Raw genomic sequence first — 19,978 nt, forward strand, 5'->3', positions numbered from 1 at the left:
TTGTTGTCTCTGGGTACAAAACTCTACATGGAACTGAACCCTTTCTCTGCTCATCTTTTGATTCTCTATCCGGACAGATCAAAGCTGGACTGAAGGAGTTTGGACCTTTGTGTGGAGAAAGATCTCCAGGACGTATCGAGACCCAGAGCAACAGCGTCCAGATCCTGTTCCACAGTGATAACTCTGGAGAAAACGGAGGCTGGAAGCTGACTTACACAGCCGTCGGTAACTGCCTCCCTGACGTGATGCGCCTTCATTTTGCCTGGAAGCTTGTGATTTGTTTTTGTCCAGCTACGTATCTACACAAGCGCAGTTCATTCTGTGAGATACCTAAAGAGGTCAGGTATAGAGCTGGGCCGAAAATGTTGACCATTCCATTTTCGGCATTTTGTGAGGGGGAAAGAGGTAAGAATTTCAGAGAATTTTCTCTTTGGGGAGGGGGACAGGGTTTCCACATGCCTTTTTAAATGTAGCCATTTGTTGAGGGGTCTTCTTTCTTCCTATCTTTTTATTTTTTCAAAACACCTCCAGGATTTTCAGGAGCCCAGGAGTTCTTCCCAAGTGCTTATTGCAGAAGGAGAGGTTACGTGGTCTCCAATAGCATTCACTTATAACTGCTGGGCTCCTCCAAATGCCAAGGGGAGTGGTGGATTGAAAACTAAAAAAAATAAGAAGCCCCCTGTGCAACTGGCTACACTTTAGGAAAAAAAGGTGTGCGGAAATCCTGTCCCTCTCCCCAAGGAGAAAACATTTCTCCCCCTCCCTTGAAAGAGGCAGAAAAATCAGTGCCTCTTTCACAGGAAGAGAGAAAGTTCCTAACAATAGGGGGCAGGATTTGACCAGGACTAGTCAGGTAGGGTCAGGTAAGCTGAGGAGACAATGGCCAGGTCCAAGACAGCTCCCCTCTCCTTACACAGAGGAGGGCCAGGATCTCTTCTCGATCCTCCCAGAGTGCAGGACACGGAATAACGGGCTCATGTTAAAGGAAGCCAGATTCCAGCTGGACATCAGGAAAAACTTCCTGACTGTTAGAGCAGTACGACAATGGAACCAGTTACCTAGGGAGCTTGTGGGCTCTCCCACACTAGAGGCCTTCAAGAGGCAGCTGGACAACCATCTGTCAGGGATGCTTTAGGGTGGATTCCTGCATTGAGCAGGGGGTTGGACTCGACGGCCTTGTAGGGCCCTTCCAACTCTGCTATTCTATGATTCTATGATTCTATGAAATCCCTACGAAGAGGACCAGATGGAAGAATTTCTCATTCCAGCCTGCCCAGATCAAATCTGCCCCTCCCCTGCAAGCCACTTCCTGTTTGGTTGGGGGAAAGATCAGCTTGCATGAGGAAGCCTGTGTAAAGCATGCTCGTGTCCTTGACCCTATTACCTCAGCCCGGATGCAAAGAGGAGCCCTTGGTATGAGCGGAAGCCCCAGACAAAGACCACATGGTAAAATAAATGAAAAAAAAATGCACCCATCTTTTCAAACCCCAACAGTTTCACTTCAGCACTAAGGCCTTTGCTCCAGACAGGGCTTTATCCCGGGGTAATCCCCGGGATCGTCCCTGTACATCCACATGATGCACAGGAGATCTGAGGATCAGGGAGGAATGATCCCTCCCTTGCCCTGGGATCTTGCCCTCCACTTTGGCCCCGGTTTTTCTGTGGTCCTGGGCTGAGCCCGAGACCGCGGAACGTGTGGCCAGGCACCGCGGGTTGACCCAATTCTGCGTTATTCCTCGCGAGGAGCTGGGAGCAAGGAGCGCTGCACCCATCCGGGGTAGGGTGGGGGAGTGGGGAAAGTAATTTAATTTTTTTAAAAAAAAAACTTACCATTTGCGCACAAGCGTTCGTGCGCTGCTGCCCCTTTAAGTTTTTAAAAATGGCGGGCGCGATGCCTCGCCTTCTGAGGTCGTCGTGCATCGCATGGAAACAGAGGAGGGATCTTGCGATAAACACATCGCGAGATCTTCCCTCCTCCGTCACGGGCTAACCAGTAGGTCTAGCTAAGGCCTAAGTAGGTGGACTCAAAATTAAGTCCCATTGTCAGTGATGGCTGGTGTCCACGGTGGCTGTTTGGGCGGAGGGAAGGTCACCAGAGGCAGGAGGTTTTTGCATGCAGAAGGTTGCAGTTTCGACCCCCGGCATCTCCAGATAGGGCAGTAAAACAACCTGCCTGAAACCCTTGAGAACCATCACTGCCAGTTAGTGTGGACAATACTGGGCTAGAGGGACGAATTAGGGTGACCATATGAAAAGGAGGACAGGGCTCCTGTATCTTTAACAGTTGTATTGAGAAGGGAATTTCAGCAGGTGTCCTTTGTATATATGGGGAACCTGGTGAAATTCCCTCTTCATCACAACAGTTAAAGATGCAGGTGCCCTGCCCTCTTTTAAATCTGGTCACTCTAGTATAGCTCCTGCAGCTTTAACTGCTGTGATGAAGAGGGCATTTCACCAGGTTCTCCATATATACAAACGACACCTGCTGAAATTCCCTTTTCTATGCAACTGTTAAAGATACAGGAACCCTGTCCTCCTTTCCAAAGGGTCACCCTAGACGAATGGCCTGACTTGGGCCATAGCTAGACCTAGGGTTTATCCCAGGATTGTTCTGGGGTCAAACCTGTTCATCTAAGTGCCACACTGGGCATTCAGCGCTCAGGTAGGGACGAACCCGGGATGATCCTTGGATAAAACCCTACATACCGTCCCTGGCTCCTGCGCTGCTGCCGCCGCTTTAAAAATAAAAAATGGCGGCCGCAACAGCTCTCCTCCAGAACTCGTCACGGTTCATGTGTGAATAAGGGCGAGATCTCACGCTATTCATAACGCGAGGTCTCCCCTCCTCTCCCCCGGATTTCCCACCAGGTCTAGCAAAGGCCGTAGTTTCCCATCAGCCCTTCCCAGCATGACCAATGATGAGGCATTCTGAGAGTTGTAATCCAAAAGATATGAAGGGCACCAAATTGGGGAAGACTCTATAAAGCCCAGTACAACTTGTGGCGAAACTATCTGAAAGACTGCCTTCTCCCCCACGAGTTTGCCTGGGTGTTAAGGTCTTCCAAGGAAGACCTTCTCTCGGTTCCACCACTAACAGAGGCCCGTTCGGTGGGGTACAAGAAAGGGCCTTCTTGGTTACCAATCCCAGGTCCTGGAGTTCTCAGCTGAGGGATGATGGTTTGACACACCTGCTCTTTCTGTTGCTTCTCCTGGCAAGCAAGGACATTTTTTATTCAAGCAGGACTTTGGCAGGTAAGCTGCCCTGTTCCTAGGGTGACCCTATGAAAAAGGAGGCCAGGGCTCCTGTGTCTTTAACAGTTGTATAGAGAAGGGAATTTCAGCAGGGATCATTTGTATGCATGCAGCACCTGGTGAAATTTCCTCCTCATCACAGCAGTTAAAGCTGCAGGAGCCCTGACCACTTTTGCAACTGGTCAAAAGGGCAGGGATCCTGCAACTTTAAGTGTGGTGATGAACAGGGAATTTCACCAGGTGCTGCATGCATGCAAATGACACCTGCTGAAATCCCCTTTTCTATGCAACAGTTAAAGACACAGGAGCCCTGTCCTCCTTTCCATCGGGTCACCCTACTGTTCCTGAAGGGTGGGTGTAATTGTTTGGACGCTGTTTATTCCTTTTATTGCTGTGGTTTTTAATTGTGCCTTTAATTCATTTGTTTTTCTGATGGTTTCAATTATGTTTCTGTTTTAATCTTGGTCTTATTATTGTAGGCCACCTAGAGTGCCATTTTTGGTGGCAAGGTGGTACATAAATCAAATCAACAAATAAGCCATGGGACTGCCACGTATGGATGAGTCTGTCGCTTGGCCACGCTGGTCTGGGAGTTCCACGGCTCTTTCAGCAATGCTTTCTCTTTAACCAGGAATTCCCCCCCCCTCCTTTCTCTCTCTCTCTCCAAACAAGGGGACCCCTGCCCGCTTCTGGAGCCCCCGCCCAATGGCAAAATTGAGCCGTCCCAGGCAAGGTACACCTTCAAGGACCAGGTGGTGATCAGCTGCAACACAGGATACAATGTCCTCAAGGTATACAGCTCACTGGAACAGAGCTCTTTGGGACCCAGGATGCGAGTTCGGTAGCGTTGGCTGCAGTCAAGGTTGACTCAAAATGAGCTGCTGGCTTTGGGTGGATTTGGGAAGGGACGGCCCTGGCATTAGATGACTTTAAGAAAGGGTTAGGCAGATTCGCTGAGCACAGGTCTCTTGTCAACTAAAATGGAGCCCCCGTGTTAAGAACGTAAGAACATAAGAAGAGCCCTGATGCTGGATCAGACCAAGGGTCCATCTACTCCAGCACTCGGTGGCCAACCAGCTGTCGACCAGGGACCAACAAAGCAGGACATGGCGCAACAGCACCCTCCCATCCATGTTCCCCAGCAACTGGTGCACACAGGCTTACTGCCTCAAATATTGGAGATAGCACATAGCCATCAGAGCTAGTAGCCATTGATAACCTCCTCCAAGAAAGTATCCAGCCCCTCTTTAAAACCATCCAAATTGGTGGCCATCACCACATCCTGTGGTAGTGAGTTCAATAGTTTAACTATGCGCTGTGTGAAAAAGTCCTTTTATTTGTCCCGAATCTCCCACAGTTTCAAGGGATGACCCCTTGGGATTCAGAGGCAGGGTACCCCATCTGCACCTCACACCCACCCACCCATCCCCCCCCAACCCACTCACCACCACCCCAACCCACTCACATTTTTATAGTTATTAAAGCGTGGACAATTTTGTCGTTTCCTCAGAGCAAGAGTCACGGGGCGAGGGGCACTCCGGAGAACCTCATCACAGTGCCACCAGCCGCTTTCCTATAGCAGCAACGACTGTTTTAAATTAAAAGGCAAACGTGGTGGCAGGGGCTTGTCACACTGGCCAGCTGGTAGGCAGGCAGCTTGGGGTGGGGGGCATCAATGTGGTGGGGGCAGAAGCATAGGAACCTAGGAAGCTGCCTTAGGCCATAGCTAGACCTAAGGTGTATCCCTGGATCATCCAGGGGACAAACCTGTTCATCTAGGTGACACACAGGGGATCCAGTGCTCAGGCAGGGGCGAACCCTGGATGATCCCAGGATCATAGCATCATAGAATAGCAAAGTTGGAAGGGGCCTACAAGGCCATTGAGTCCAACCCCCTGCTCAATGCAGGAATCCACCCTAAAGCATCCCTGACAGATGGTTGTCCAGCTGCCTCTTGAAGGCTTCTAGTGTGGGAGAGCCCACAACCTCCCTAGGTCACTGGTTCCATTGTCATACTGCTCTAACAGTCAGGAAGTTTTTCCTGATGTTCAGCCGGAATCTGGCTTCCTTTAACTTGAGCCCGTTATTCCGTGTCCTGCACTCTGGGAGGATCGAGAAGAGATCCTGGCCCTCCTCTGTGTGACAACCTTTTAAGTATTTGAAGAGTGCTCCCATGTCTCCCCTCCATCTTCTCTTCTCCAGGCTAAACATGCCCAGTTCTTTCAGTCTCTCTTCATAGGGCTTTGTTTCCAGACCCCTGATCATCCTGGCTGCCCTCCTCTGAACACGCTCCAGCTTGTCTGCGTCCTTCTTGAATTGTGGAGCCCAGAACTGGACGCAATATTCTAGATGAGGCCTAATCAGGACCAAAGAGAGAGGAACCAGTACCTCACGTGATTTGGAAGCTCTACTTCTATTAATGTAGCCCAAAATAGCATTTGCCTTTCTTGCAGCCATATTGCACTGTTGGCTCATTTTCAGCTTGCAGTCTACAACAGTTCCTTAGGTCAACCTTAGGTCTAGCTGTGGCCTTAGTCAGAGCCTTGGTCCATCTAGCCTAGTATTGTCAACACTGACTGGCAGCCGTGGCTCTCCAGGGCTTCAGGCAGGAGTCTTTCCTTGCCGTACCTGGGGAAGCCAGGGATTGAACTTGGGACCTTCTTCTAGCAAAGGACATGTTCTATCAAACTAAGCTGTGGTCCCTCCCTGAATGGGCAGCCCAATGAGAGTCTGATGGGGGTGAGCAGGGCATAATCCATCACACACACACCCAATCCACCACCTGAGTCACAAGAATCACCATGGCAGCAGCTAGACCTAAGGTTTATCCTGGGATCATCCGGGGTTCGCCCCTGCCTGAACACTGGATCCCCTGTGTGTCACCTAGATGAATAGGTTTGACCCCTGGACGATCCAGGGATAAACCTTAGGTCTAGCTGTGGCCCATGTCTGGTGATAGTGTGGAAAAGAGGGTATCACAGGGCAGATGTTGCCCAAAGGTTGCCAATCGCTCATCCCTGACCTGCTGTATTCCTTCCTTCCATTGGCATTCCTCTATGCAGGATGACGTGGAGAGTGAAACATTCCAGATCGAGTGCATGAAGGATGGGATATGGAGCAGCAAAGTCCCGATCTGCAAAAGTAAGATCCTTTTTTTTTTTCCTTCATGCTTCCCGAACAGCTAACTTAAATGAACTGGGGTGTTCCTCTGCTGGGACTATACCACCTCTAAACTGCACACTGGGGCCGGGAGAGCTCATTTGAAAGCGCCCTGCCTCAAACATGTTAGCTTTGTCAAGAAGAGATTGATTATGGGATGCTTTCAAATAAGCAATTCCCCCACACACACATGCATTCTACAAGTGGTATAGTCCCATGAAGACTATCCCAAATGCCTACCTGCCCGTTTGGATTGGTTCTCAAGATCTTCCAATGGGGGTGGGGGGATCTTAAAGGTGTATTTGATAATGCACCTGATTCCCCACCAATCCCTTGAGACTAGGGTGACCATATGAAAAGGAGGACAGGGCTCCTGTATCTTTAACAGTTGCATAGAAAAGGGAATTTCAGCAGGTGTCATTTGTATATATGGAAAACCTGGTGAAATTCCCTCTTCATCACCACAGTTAAAGGTGCAGGAGCTATACTAGAGTGACCAGATTTAAAAGAAGGCAGGGCACCTGCAGCTTTAACTGTTGTGATGAAGAGGGAATTTCACCAGGTTCCCCATATATACAAATGACACCTGCTGAAATTCCCTTTTCAATGCAACTGTTAAAGATACAGGAGCCCTGTCCTCCTTTTCATAGGGTCACCCTACTTGGGACAGCAACACTTAAGGCTATGTACGCTGTACATTTTTAAAACTCCGCACCAGGAAAAACTAAACTTTGGTATGCTACCTTCCCGCCTTTGCCAGACTTAACCTCACTGAAATCAAAGTACCTACATGCAGATTTGCAGCCCAAGGAGATGTACCACTTTTTGTAAAGTCTTGTGCTTCTGCAATACCTGAGAAGAGGCCAGAAGATTCACAGGGTGCTGAACACCGATCCCCTCATCCCAAGAAATCTGGATCCATTTCCCTGTGGCTTCTAAGACCTCACTGGCCCTGTGAAGTTCTTCTCCACACCTGTCTGGTGTCATCATTGCCAATGAACACGTAACCCTGATATTTATTTTATTGAATTTTTAATCCACCCAATAACACATGTTCTCTAGGTGGATTACAAAAAACTAAAAGCATAAAATACGATACAAAAGAACAGGAGAAAATATAAAACAACCATAAAATCTAAAATCTACTATCCCTGGGAGAAAAGAAAGCCCTGGCACCAAAACCGTACCAACGTAGGTTCAGGCACACCTCTTTGGGAGGTCATTCTATAAACAAGGTGCATCCACTCGCCTGCTCGAACCCAGTCCGGCCGCTTGTGTACTAGCGCATCCGCCCCACCTCCTTCCAGCCGTGGCATCGCATCTTCCTCCTCCGGGAATCCATAGCGCTCAAAACCATGTTTGAAATTAAGAAAATCTGCCGCATTGGTGCTGGTTATGTTGGTGGGCCTACTTGTAGCGTCATTGCTCATATGTGCCCAAAGATTAAGGTCACAGTCGTTGATATCAATGAAGCTAGAATCAATGCCTGGAATTCTGACACAGAGCGGTAAAGCAGCAGTTTCTGCAGCCGAAACTCTCCCCACGGCCTGAGTTCGATCCCAGCAGAAGCTGGTTTCAGGCAGCCGGCTCGTGTCGACTCAGCCTTCCATCCTCCAGAGGTCGGTAAAATGAGTACCCAGCTAGCTGGGGGAAAGGTAATAATGGCCGGGGAAGGCAACGGCGAACCACCCCGCTATAAGGCCTGCCAAGAAAACATCAGCGAAAGCTGGCGTCCCTCCAAGAGTCAGCAATGACTCAGTGCTTGCACGAGAGGTTCCTTTCCTTTTTTCCTCCAATTTATGAGCCAGGGCTAAAGGAAGTGGTAGAATCCTGCTGAGGGAAGAATCTCTTTTTCCCCACCAACATTGATGATGCCATTAGAGATCTAGTGTTTATTTCTGTAAATACCCCAACAAAGACCTACGGGATGGGAAAAGGTCGGGCAGTCGATGTAAAATACATCGAGACCTGTGTGAGATGGATTGTGCAAAACTGCAATGGTTATAAAGTCGTGACTGAGAAAAGCACCGTCCCCGTCCGTGCCGCAGAGAGCATCCGGCGTATATTTGACGCCAATACAAAGCCGAACTAAACAAGGTGCCACAACAGATAAGGCCCTTTCTCTTGTAGCCACCTGCCTCACTTCCTTCAGTGGGAGCACCAAGTGGAGGGTCTCCAAAGATTACGTAAGGACTCTTAACAGTACTATATAAGGTGCCAGGAGGCACGCAACTACTCCAAACACCAATAAAAAGTGATAATTATCAAATAACCCATTTATTTACAATTTGTAAAGATTTGTAAAACAAACTGATGTGTCTCAAGGTGGTTAACAATCACAATGTTGGGTACTATAATAACCAATAATATATACCATACGTGAAAGAGTACAATTATAATACAGTCCAACAATAATACAGACTTATATAACACTTAGCACCTGAGACAATACCATCAGAATAATATAAATATACAAATAGGGTTTCTTCTCATTTTCTATTCTTTTCAGCATTGTCAATGCATATGTTATATAAGTCTGTATTATTGTTGGACTGTATTATAATTGTACTCTTTCACGTATGGTATATATTATTGGTTGTTATAGTACCCAACATCGTGATTGTTAACCACCTTGAGACACATCAGTTTGTTTTACATATCTTTACAAATTGTAAATAAATGGGTTATTTGATAATTATCACTTTTTATTGGTGTTTGGAGTAGTTGTGTGCCTCCTGGCACCTTATATAGTACTACTTAATAACTACTGCTATTACTTGTGTAGGACTCTTAACAGTTACATATGGTGGGAGATTTCCTTTATATACTCTGGCTCCAAGCCATTCAGCACCAACACTTTGAATTGGGCTCAGAAACGGACTGGAAGCAGTATGGTCACCTGGTCACCTGGTCACATCGACCAACTCTATATTGAACTAACTGAAGTTTCTGAGTCATTAACAGTATCACCAGCTACATCACGTTGCAGTAATTCAACCAGTAATCCAACCAGGAGTTTGTTTACCAGTGCTGGATGAATGGCACCAGGCTGTCTCTGTCCAGATGGGGTCAGAGCTGGTATATCAGCCTGAACCAATAAAAGCTAATGCACACAATCCATGACACAACGTCTACTTATTTATTTACTTTTATATTTATATCCCATTCCTCGCAAGGAGATTGGAGCAGCTAACAACCCGTATACGCCGCCCTGAGATCTTATTGATATAGGGCGGGATATAAATGTTTTAAATAAATCAATATAAAAACAATATGACACATGAAAGCCATTGAAATTATAACTCTAAAATATTTATTTCTTTATTTATTACATTTCTATACCGCCCAATAGCCAGAGCTCTCTGGGCGGTTCACAAAAATTAAAAACATTCAAAGTATAACACAACAATATAAAACCATAATATAAAATACAATATAAAAGCTCAACCAGATCAAAACAGCAGCAATGCAAAATTACAAATTTAAAACACCAAGTTAACATTTTTTATAGACTGTTAAAATGCTGGGAGAATAAAAAGGTCTTCACCTGGTGTCTAAAAGCATATAATGTAGGTGCCAAGCGAACCTCCTTAGGGAGCTCATTCCACAGCCAGAGTGCCACAGCAGAGAAGGCCCTGCTCCTGGTAGCCACCTGCCTCACTTCCTTTGGCAGGGGCTCACAGAGAAGGACCCCTGAGGGTGACCTTAGGGTCCGGGCAGGTACATATGGGAGGAGGCGTTCCTTCAGATAGCCTGGCCCCAAGCCGTTTAGGGCTTTAAATGTTAATACCAGCACTTTGAATCGGGCCCAGACCTGGACTGGCAGCCAATGAAGCTGGAAAAGGACTGGCGTGATGTGGTCTCTTCGGCCAGTCCCTGTTAGTAACCGGGCTGCTCTGTTTTGTACCAGCTGAAGCTTCCGGACCATTTTCAAAGGCAGCCCCACGTATAATGCATTGCAGTAATCCAAACGAGAGGTTATCAGAGCATGGATAACTGTAGTTAGGCTATCTCTGTCCAGATAAGGGCGCAGTTGGTATATCAGCCTAAGCTGATAAAAGGTGCTCTTTGCCACTGAGTTCACCTGTGCCTCAAATGACAGTTCTGGATCCAAGAGCACCCCCAAACTATGGACCCAATCCTTTAGGGAGAGTGCAACCCCATCCAGGACAGGGCAAACATCACCTCGCCAGACAGATGAACCATCTGCTAACAGTACCTCCATCTTGTCTGGATACACAAATACACAATAAAATACAATAAAACCATCACTAAATGGTACTTAGTGCCAATGTGGCTCACATTGGCACCTCATACTGAAAAAGTTGCACAACTGTATCTTTAACAGTTGTATTGAAAAGGGAATTTCAGCAGGTGTCCTTTGTATATATGGAGAACCTGATGAAATTCCCTCTGCAGGAGCTATAATGGAGTGACCAGATTCAAAAGAGGGCAGGGCTCCTGCAGCTTTAACTGGTGTGATGAAGAGGAAATTTCACCAGGTTCCCCATATATACAAATGACGCCTGCTGAACTTCCCTTTTCAATACAACTGTTAAAGATACAGGAGCCCTGTCCTCCTTTTCATAGGGTCACTCTAGTTTCAGCCCAAACCCATCTCTGTATGTGTCCACTTCCTTGCCACTCCAATTTAAGCTGGCAAATGGGTCTTAAGTGGTTATGGCCCCAGATGCCGCTGGGGTGACGTGCAGCAACCAGCAGGCCTGCCTTTGGGGGATGGGCCTCTCCATCTGCATCAGAAGATGCACCCCGTCAATCCAGTCGAGCCCAGATGAGCCCTGCAATGCAGATGTGCGTCCAGAGGTAGGTCGGGCGTCCGCATTGGCTGGGCACGTGGAAGCCTTTTTCCGCAAATGGATCTCCCTTGCTGGATTGCGAACACGAACTGGAGAGACCGAGTGTTCATGTCGGATCCAGTGATGAGATTTCTTTTTTCCGGGTCCTTCCGTAATTCCAATTGCAGTAGCAGCCTATGCCTGCGCTCCATGCTTGGTGAATTGAGGCTGTGCATCGTTATTATTAATGACTCCTTAATAATGTTACTGGCTGCCTCTCGCATGCTCCTTCGCTGCCTGAATACTAATTCCCGCTTTCCTTCTTCCTTTCCGCTTCCCCTCCCCTTCCTTCCTTCCTCCCCTTTTCCTTCTGCCTTTGGAACAGCGGCTGAAACTGAAGCAACAGACAACCAGACCGCGATAAAAGAGGATTCGAACCCAGTGACAGAATGACCGTGCGCTTGGCGCCCCGTGCCTTTAAAAGGGGGTGTGGCCTGAGCCTCTCCGCCCCATCTGGGGGAACTCTTAAGGCTAGACTGGAGGCTCCACCCCCACAATCACCTCTCATGATTTCTGCTGTCATGGTGGGCTTGGGATCTGTTAACCTCTTCCTGCCTGAGCATGCTCTTAATTCCAGGACTGACGGAAGAGAAAAGCAGAAGGTTGCAGTCGCTGCATGGCGTGGAAAAAAAATGCTTCTCGTAGGAATGAAGTCGCTTCACTGATGGTGGGCAGGGGCCACTCTTAGGATACCTTCTGCTTCTACCTAATTCTCACTTTTGGTACGCTCCATCCCTGTATGAATGAACATGGTTTTTGCAATGACTGGATGAGCTCACTGCTTTTCATGGTGGTGATGGTGGGTTTTTCCTTCCTCAGGACTACTAACTCCTTTCTGCCTCTTCTCTCAGCACTGCGATGGAGGGCGTCTGTGGCTCTCTTTTAATAGAATATTTTCCTCATCACTCCAAAACTCAGAAAGCAAAAGAAAAAAGAAAAAAACAGGCCCAGGTGAACAATAGCCCTATTCAGATCAAAGAATCATAGAATAGTAGAGTTGGAAGGGACCCATAAGGCCATTGAGTCCAACCCCCTGCAGGAATCCACCTTAAAGGATGTCCAGGGAGAGTCCGTGCAGGGAGGAGGGATCAGGACCATGCCAGCAGCACCCACCTCTGCCTCCCATGCATTGAACCAAATCTGTGCATGTTCAAATTGACACCTGGAAGTTGAGCTGTGAGGTGAATCCTGCTATCACAGTCCCAATTCTCCAACCGCGTGTCGGTTTTCCCTGGGTTTAAATGCCTGAATATTGCTTCTGCCCCATTATGCAAAATTCTGTTCTGGGCAAGTTTGCCAAAAAAACAAAAACCTTCCTAGTAGTGCTCCTTTGCCTGACATACAGAATTTTGCCGGAGAAGCTTTTCCTAGCATGGAAATGGCAGTGACGGGAAAAGCTGCACCTACCTAATTTCTGAGTATCGAACAACTGTGAAAGCATAACAGCCCTGTTCTGTGGCAGAGGGGGTGTTGTGTGTGTGTATGTTAATAACAATATATTTCAATTATGATGTACAAAATGTTGGAGAAAACCAGATTTCCAAATAGCACAGCATTTCTTCTTCTGCAAGAGAAAAAAGGAGTTGGCAGATTATATATATATATATATATATATATATATATATATATATATATATATATATAATCTTTCCTGGTCTCCAAAAGGATAGGAATTTAGTCTGCCCTAGTCACAATGGGCCCAGAGGAAAGCATGGAAAAGTTTGAGCTGAATTTCCCAGGTGTCCTGGTTTATATTCATTTGCTCTAAGCCCCTCCCACATATGGGCAGGGTCAAAGACAGGGGCGCGGAGGGGAATTTGTTTAGTTCGCATTGTAATGTGAACTTACCTAGGGTGAGCATATGAAAAGGAGGACAGGGCTCCTGTATCTTTAAAAGTTGTATTGAAAAGGGAATTTCAGCTGGTGTCATTTGTATATATGGAGAACCTGGTGAAATTTCCTCTTCGTCACAACAGTTAAAGCTGCAGGAGCCCTGCCCTCTTTTAAATCTGGTCACTCTAGTATAGCTCCTGCAGCTTTAACTGGTGTGATGAAGAGGGTATTTCCCCAGGTTCTCCATAGATACAAATGACACCTGCTGAAATTCCCTTTTCAATACAACTGTTAAAGATACAGGAGCCCTGTCCTCCTTTTCATATGGTCACCCTAAAGACTTACCTCATATCGCACTGTCAAACCACTATGCAAACCGGAACTCATTTATCCTTCCAAATTCGTGCTTCTCCAAATTTCGCAGCGGAGTTCTCCAATCGAAAATGCATAGAAAAATGTGAATATTAGTCAAAACAACGTTAAAAATGCATTGTATTAGAAAAAAATGTTTGCAAAAGTTGTGTATATTAGGCAAAAATGAATACAAAAATACAATTATTAGGAGAAATGTGCACAAAAATATATAAGTGTTTTCACGCATACTTCACAAAAACGAATCCTCAAAGTTTAGGATGAACTGAATGTAAGATTGTAAAAATTCTCATCGTTTGAGATGAATCAAATTTAAGATTGGAAAAATGAGACATTGTGAGAAACCGAAATCGACAGATCCATCACTGAAGCACATTCACAACAGGTGGGAAATTGTAATGGGACGCTTTTGGTACATCCTTCCATCCCAGTTATCCCGGAAGAAATATATATTGTGGTGGAATCATAGAATCATAGAATAGTAGAGTTGGAAGGGGCCTAAAAGGCCTAAAAGGCCATCGAGTCCAACCCCCAGCTCAATGTAGGAAGTGGGGAGGGTCAACTTCTGGAAATTTTAGCTCATGCTGGCCTTGTGGATCTATGCCAATTTTTGAATACTTAGACAGCCATATTCAGGCCTTTGCTAGACCAGGCTATATCTTTGGGCGAACCCTGGGATCATCCCTGTGCGTCCAGATGACGCACAGGGGTTCCCAGGATCAGGGAGGGATGATCCCTCCTTTTCCCCGGGATAGAGCACTCCCCTTTGGGCCCAGTTTATCCACAGTCTCGGGCTGAGTCTCTCTTCCTGAGGTCGTCGTGCCTTACGTGTAAATGGGGCAGAAATCTCGCGTTAATCCTAACGCGAGATCTCCCCTCCTCTGCTCCGGAACAAAAGGTAGTTCTAGCTAACGCCTCAGTTTGGAAGGCTGGGAAACAAAGCGAGAAGGTTCGACATGCAAGTCCTAAATGCAGTCGCTTCTTTATTCAAGATCATTTCAGCTCAAGGCATGAAGCAAAGGCCTTCAAAACTACCCACAATTGAGGTCCCGATTTTGAATATGCCATTGGATAGGGGTGTTCCTCGGTGGATATAATCCAGCACGTTAATAGAATAATAGAATAGCAGAGTTGGAAGGGGCCTACAAGGCCATCGAGTCCAATCCCCTGCTCAGTGCAGGAATCCACCCTAAAGCATCCCTGACAGGTGGTTGTCCAGCTGCCTCTTGAAGGCCTCTAGTGCGGGAGAGCCCACAACCTCCCTAGGTCACTGGTTCCATTGTCGTACTGCTCTAACAGTCAGGAAGTTTTTCCTGATGTCCAGCTGGAATCTGGCTTCCTGTAACTTGAGCCCGTTATTCCATGTCCTGCACTCTGGGAGGATCGAGAAGAGATCCTGGCCCTCCTCTTTGTGACAAAATTTGAAGTATTTGAAGAGTGCTCTCATGTCTCCCCTCAGTCTTCTCTTCTCCAGGCTAAACATGCCCAGTTCTTTCAGTCTCTCTTCATAGGGCTTTGTTTCCAGACCCCTGATCATCCTGGTTGCCTTCCTCTGAACACGCTCCAGCTTGTCTGCGTCCTTCTTGAATTGTGGAGCCCAGAACTGGACGCAATACTCTAGATGAGGCCTAACCAGGGCCGAATAGAGAGGAACCAGGACCTCACGTGATTTGGAAGCTATACTTCTATTAATGCAGCCCAAAATAGCATTTGCCTTTCTTGCAGCCGTATTGCACTGTTCATTTCAGCTCCTGTGCATTTCTAGAGGATTTCAGTACAGAAAGATGGCCAGGTCATGCTAAGCACCCTCTGGCATTCCTGTCCCACATAGCGGTTCAGCAAGAAAAACCCAAGCAAAGAAGATATCTAGAGGGGTGGTGATGGATTGATTGATTTTTTAAAAAATGTGGCTTATCCCAAGAAGATCCTGAACTTATTTTTCTTTAGAGCTAAATACACCTGAGAATGGGTCTTTCAAATTTTAAGCTCTTTTCCTGATATAGATGAGTTTCTTTGGCAACCAGGATGATCAGGGGTCTGGAAACAAAGCCCTATGGAGAGAGACTGAAAGAACTGGGCATGTTTAGCCTGGAGAAGAGAAGATGGAAGGGAGACATGAGAGCACTCTTCAAATACTTGAAAGGTTGTCACACAGAGGAGGGCCAGGATCTCTTCTCAATCCTCCCAGAGTGCAGGACACGGAATAACGGGCTCAAGTTAAAGGAAGCCAGATTCCAGCTGGACATCAGGAAAAACTTCCTGACTGTTAGAGCAGTACCACAATGGAATCACTTCCCTAGGGAGGTTGTGGGCTCTCCCACACTAGAGGCCTTCAAGAGGCAGCTGGACAACCATCTGTCAGAGATGCTTTAGGGTGGATTCCTGCATTGAGCAGGGGGTTGGACTCGATGAACTTGTAGGTGACTTCCAACTCTGCTATTCTATGATTCCCAAGTGATCATCAAGGCTCCTGAAAAGGCACGTGGTTTCAGCCTTAGGAATTTCCACCAGACATCTGGAGGTGGTGGCGGAGTCGCCATTACGCATAAGCCATCTGCTTGGCTCATGACAAAAAGAAGAAAATGTCGCCTCCATTCAGTTTGCAAAGCAAATCACTCGCTGGAAGAATACGCGGGGGACTTGTCAAGAAGAAAAACATTGCCACCGCCTCCCAAACCTTCACGACACATCGTAGCCCCATCTGTTCCCCTTGGCTGTGTCGATGATGAACGCAGCCTCCTGGTGTGGAAATATGTAGAGGCACTGATTACTCGCTGACGGGAATTGTGCTAAAAATATTAGCAATTGGAACATATGATCAGTCTTAGGGGAGCCTTCCTGGCCCCTCAAAATCACTTGCTGTTTCTGCGGCTGCCCATTGCTGGCACGTAATGCTCACTTTCCCTTGCCTGCTTGGCCCTGAAGACATTGGCCTTAGCTAGACCTACCTGATAATCTAGGATGGAGGAGGGAAGATCTCGTATTGTGATTAACGCGAGATCCCTCCTCCGTTTACACGTGAGGCGCGATGACCTCAGGAAGAGAGGCGTTGCGCCCGCCATTTTTTATTTTTAAAGGAGACGGAGCGCATGAACAGTCGTGCACAAAGGTAAGGGGTTTTTTTTAAAAAAAATAACTTAATTTCCCCACTCTCCCCACCCTACCCCCGATGGGCTCAGCTCCCGGATCACGCAGAGCTGGGTCAAGCCGCTGCAACGGGCCTTACATTCCACGGTCTCAAGCTGAACCCAGGACCGTGGAAAAAGTGGGCCCAAAGTGGAGGGTGAGATCCCGGGGCAAGGGAGGGATGATCCCTCCCTGATCCCGGGATCAACTGTGCGTCATGTGGACGCACAGGGACGATCCGGGGTTCGCCCTGGGATTTCGCCCAGTCTAGCTAAGGCCTTAGTGGGCCAGTTCCTATGACGCAACAGCCTGTCATGGGTTGATTGACCTGTGAGAAGGTGTGACACATGCCAGCCTCCATTATGAATGCCACGAGGTCACCATGGCTTGTCATATCACCCAAAACCGGGTGACAGATTATTTGCGGGTTAAACAACTTTCACATTATTATTATTATTATTATTATTATTATTATTATTATTATTATTATTATTTGCATTTATATACTGCCCCATAGCCAAAGCTATGGTTTACATGGGTGGTTTACAAAGATTAAAACACGGAATACTAAAAACAAATATACAAAATTTAAAACCATAAAAAGCATAAAATCAGATTACATACAATACCTATATATTCTGAGTCAATTAAAAACTCAGCATATGCTGTTAAATGCCTAGGAGAAAAGTCTTGACCTGGTGCTGAAAAGATCATAGAATCATAGAATAGCAGAGTTGGAAGGGGCCTACAAGGCCATCAAGTCCAACCCCCTGCTCAATGCAGGAATCCACCCCAAAGCATCCCCGACAGAGGGTTGTCCAGCTGCCTCTTGAAGGCCTCTAGTGTGGGAGAGCCCACAACCTCCCTAGGTAACTGGTTCCATTGTCGTACTGCTCTAACAGTCAGGAAGTTTTTCCTGATGTCCAGCTGGAATCTGGCTTCCTTTAACTTGAGCCCATTATTCCGTGTCCTGCACTCTGGATAATAATGTGGTGCTAGGTGAACATCATCAGGGGATCATTCCATAACTTGGGGGCCGCCACTGAAAAGACTCCCTCCCTTGTTGCCATCCTCTGAGCTTCCCTCCAAATAGGCACCCAGACGAGGATGTAAACCCCAGCAGCTGGGTTCAGATGACGCAACAAGTCAAGGCAACCCACAGTTATGCATATTATTAATAATGGTGGGTGGCACACGCCACAGCGCCTCGGTGGTTCATTAACCCACACTGGGCTTTTGTGTCATGCGAAACAGCTCATTGTCATGAATGTAAAGGTTTCATTCCTGCCAATCACTCCTTCGAGCTTCAAACTCTGGTGGTGCACAATGGTCTAGATAGCCGCCAAAATGATGCCACTGAGAAACAAACAGGACTGCAGGCCATTCGGTAATGAGAAGTAGCCAACGCAGAGAGCAGATGTTTGCAGGGACAACTCCCACCCATCTGGTCCTCCTAAGCTACTCAGTTGTTTCCCCTCTGTTACAGAATTGCCTGGGCCATGTGGCCCTCCCCGGTGCCCCCTAAGCAAGCTTGCTGACCTCACGTCCAATGGAGGATGCTGTTGTGTCACAACTGCCCAAATTAGATCCAACTGCTAGTCCTGTCTGTGGAATGGAGGGCTGCTTCTCACTCTTTGCCTCTGGCAGAAAAAATGTATTGGGCCAGCCCTGAGTATCAGCATGCGTGAGGCAATTCTGAAGTTTACAGTTCAAAAAAATCGGTGTGTTTGTGTGTGGGTTAAAAAAAAAAAACACTAAGGGCACAGTCCTATGCATATATTAGGGTGACCATATGTAAAGGAGGACAGGGCTCCTGCATCTTTAACAGTTGCATAGAAAAGGGAATTTCAGCAGGTGTCATTTGTATATATGGGGAACCTGTTGAAATTCCCTCTTCATTGCCACAGTTAAAGCTGCAGGAGCTCTACAAGAGTGACCAGATTTAAAAGAGGGCAGGGCTCCTGCAGCTTTAACTGCTGTAATGAAGAGGAAATTTCACCAGGTGGGAATCTACACTGATGTTATTCTAACGTTTTTGAATGGGTTACTGTGACGCACAGCGTCACGTGACCCTGGGTCTCCAACGTTGTAAATGAGTTGTACTTACAGGTTCTATTTCTTAGTTCCAGCGCGGCTACAGATCCATGTGCCTCGTTCTACCGGTAATTCTCCTCTCCCTCTTCTCTGAGAGTAGCAGAGCTGCTGGGTTTGCTCCGCCCTCTTCCTGTTCTCCTTCCTTCGCCCCGTTTGCTATCTTATCTGCTACAGCAGATAAATCACACCAGCGTTATACTGTGCAATCACGGACAATTGCATGCAAAGGACTCAGAAGTTTTCCACCTTAGAATCTGCTTCTATTGTGAAGTACTCCCAGGCATCCTGCCTTAATTGTGCTCCTTTTGCAAAAGATTCGCCCGAGCCGCTGCTGTGGGTGCAGGAGCAGGATTTTAAACAAATGCTTACATCTGTGTAAGCTTTATAGATAAAGGCACCAAAATTGGCACAGTAATTCAAATACCAAATTTGAATCGAATTGGGTCATTGGTTGATTTTTTTTTAACATTTCCCCCCTCTTTGCAAAGGAGCTGAGGAGCGCTCAAAGGATCGCTGTAGCTCCGTGCAGGAAAATTAACGAGGGTCTCTTGCTCCCAGTCCAAAACTCATGACCAGTAGGGCTTAAATAGGGCTGCTGCTAAAACTTTTCAATTTGGTCTCCCATCCAAACCCAACCCTGCTTAGCTTCAGCAAAGCAGCTACCTCCTATGCATTCAGGCAATTCCCTGGGACTTGTGTTAAGATGTTTTGGGAGGGGGTTTGCGTGTGCTTATGACTATTGCCCTGCACTTCTGGCTGGGAATGAGGCAGGCAGTGGGCGGAGCAAACCCAGCAACTCTGCTACTCTCAGAGAAGAGGGAGAACAAGGGAAAGGATTTAACAATGTACCCTGCAGTAACGTTACAGCTAAACGTAAGTCACGCTAGTGTGCCCTGTGATACAGAGAACCGATACAGAGAACCACGTTAGAAAGGGACACTAGCAACGCTATAAGACTAGTGTAGATCCGGCCCAGGTTTCCCATATATACAAATGACACCTGCTGAAATTCCCTTTTCAATACAACTGTTCAAGATTCAGGAGCCCTGTCCTCCTTTCCATAGGGTCACCCTAGCATATATAGACAGAAAATGTCCTACAATTCCCAACATTCTCCAGCCAGCCATTCTGGCTAGGGAATTCTGGGACTTTTTTCCTGTCTGAACGTCCACAGGATTGTGCCTTGGCAAAAGTGCTCAACCTCAAAAGAGCTCAACCAAGGTTGTGCATGCTCAATAGTCACAGAACAGCGAGTGGCCGCTGAAAAAGAAAAAAACAGGACATGG

At 47.0% G+C, this 19,978-nt stretch overlaps 1 protein-coding gene across 4 annotated transcripts in view; it reads left to right on the forward strand.

The window, feature by feature from the left end:
• MASP1 (MBL associated serine protease 1) overlaps positions 1-19,978 on the forward strand; it is a 130,966-nt gene that overhangs the window by 69,716 nt on the left and 41,272 nt on the right. For 3 of the 4 annotated variants that reach the window (XM_063131772.1, XM_063131773.1, XM_063131771.1), the window contains 3 exons: positions 78-225; positions 3,925-4,043; positions 6,315-6,393. In XM_063131772.1, the coding sequence (XP_062987842.1) occupies positions 78-225; positions 3,925-4,043; positions 6,315-6,393 (346 nt within the window). Of the gene's footprint in view, positions 1-77; positions 226-3,924; positions 4,044-6,314; positions 6,394-11,592; positions 12,862-19,978 lie in introns of those variants that run through there. The other variant, XM_063131774.1, reaches the window with a different exon arrangement.

This window comes from Elgaria multicarinata, chromosome 8 (assembly GCF_023053635.1).
Source record: "Elgaria multicarinata webbii isolate HBS135686 ecotype San Diego chromosome 8, rElgMul1.1.pri, whole genome shotgun sequence".
Taxonomy (NCBI): domain Eukaryota; kingdom Metazoa; phylum Chordata; class Lepidosauria; order Squamata; family Anguidae; genus Elgaria; species Elgaria multicarinata.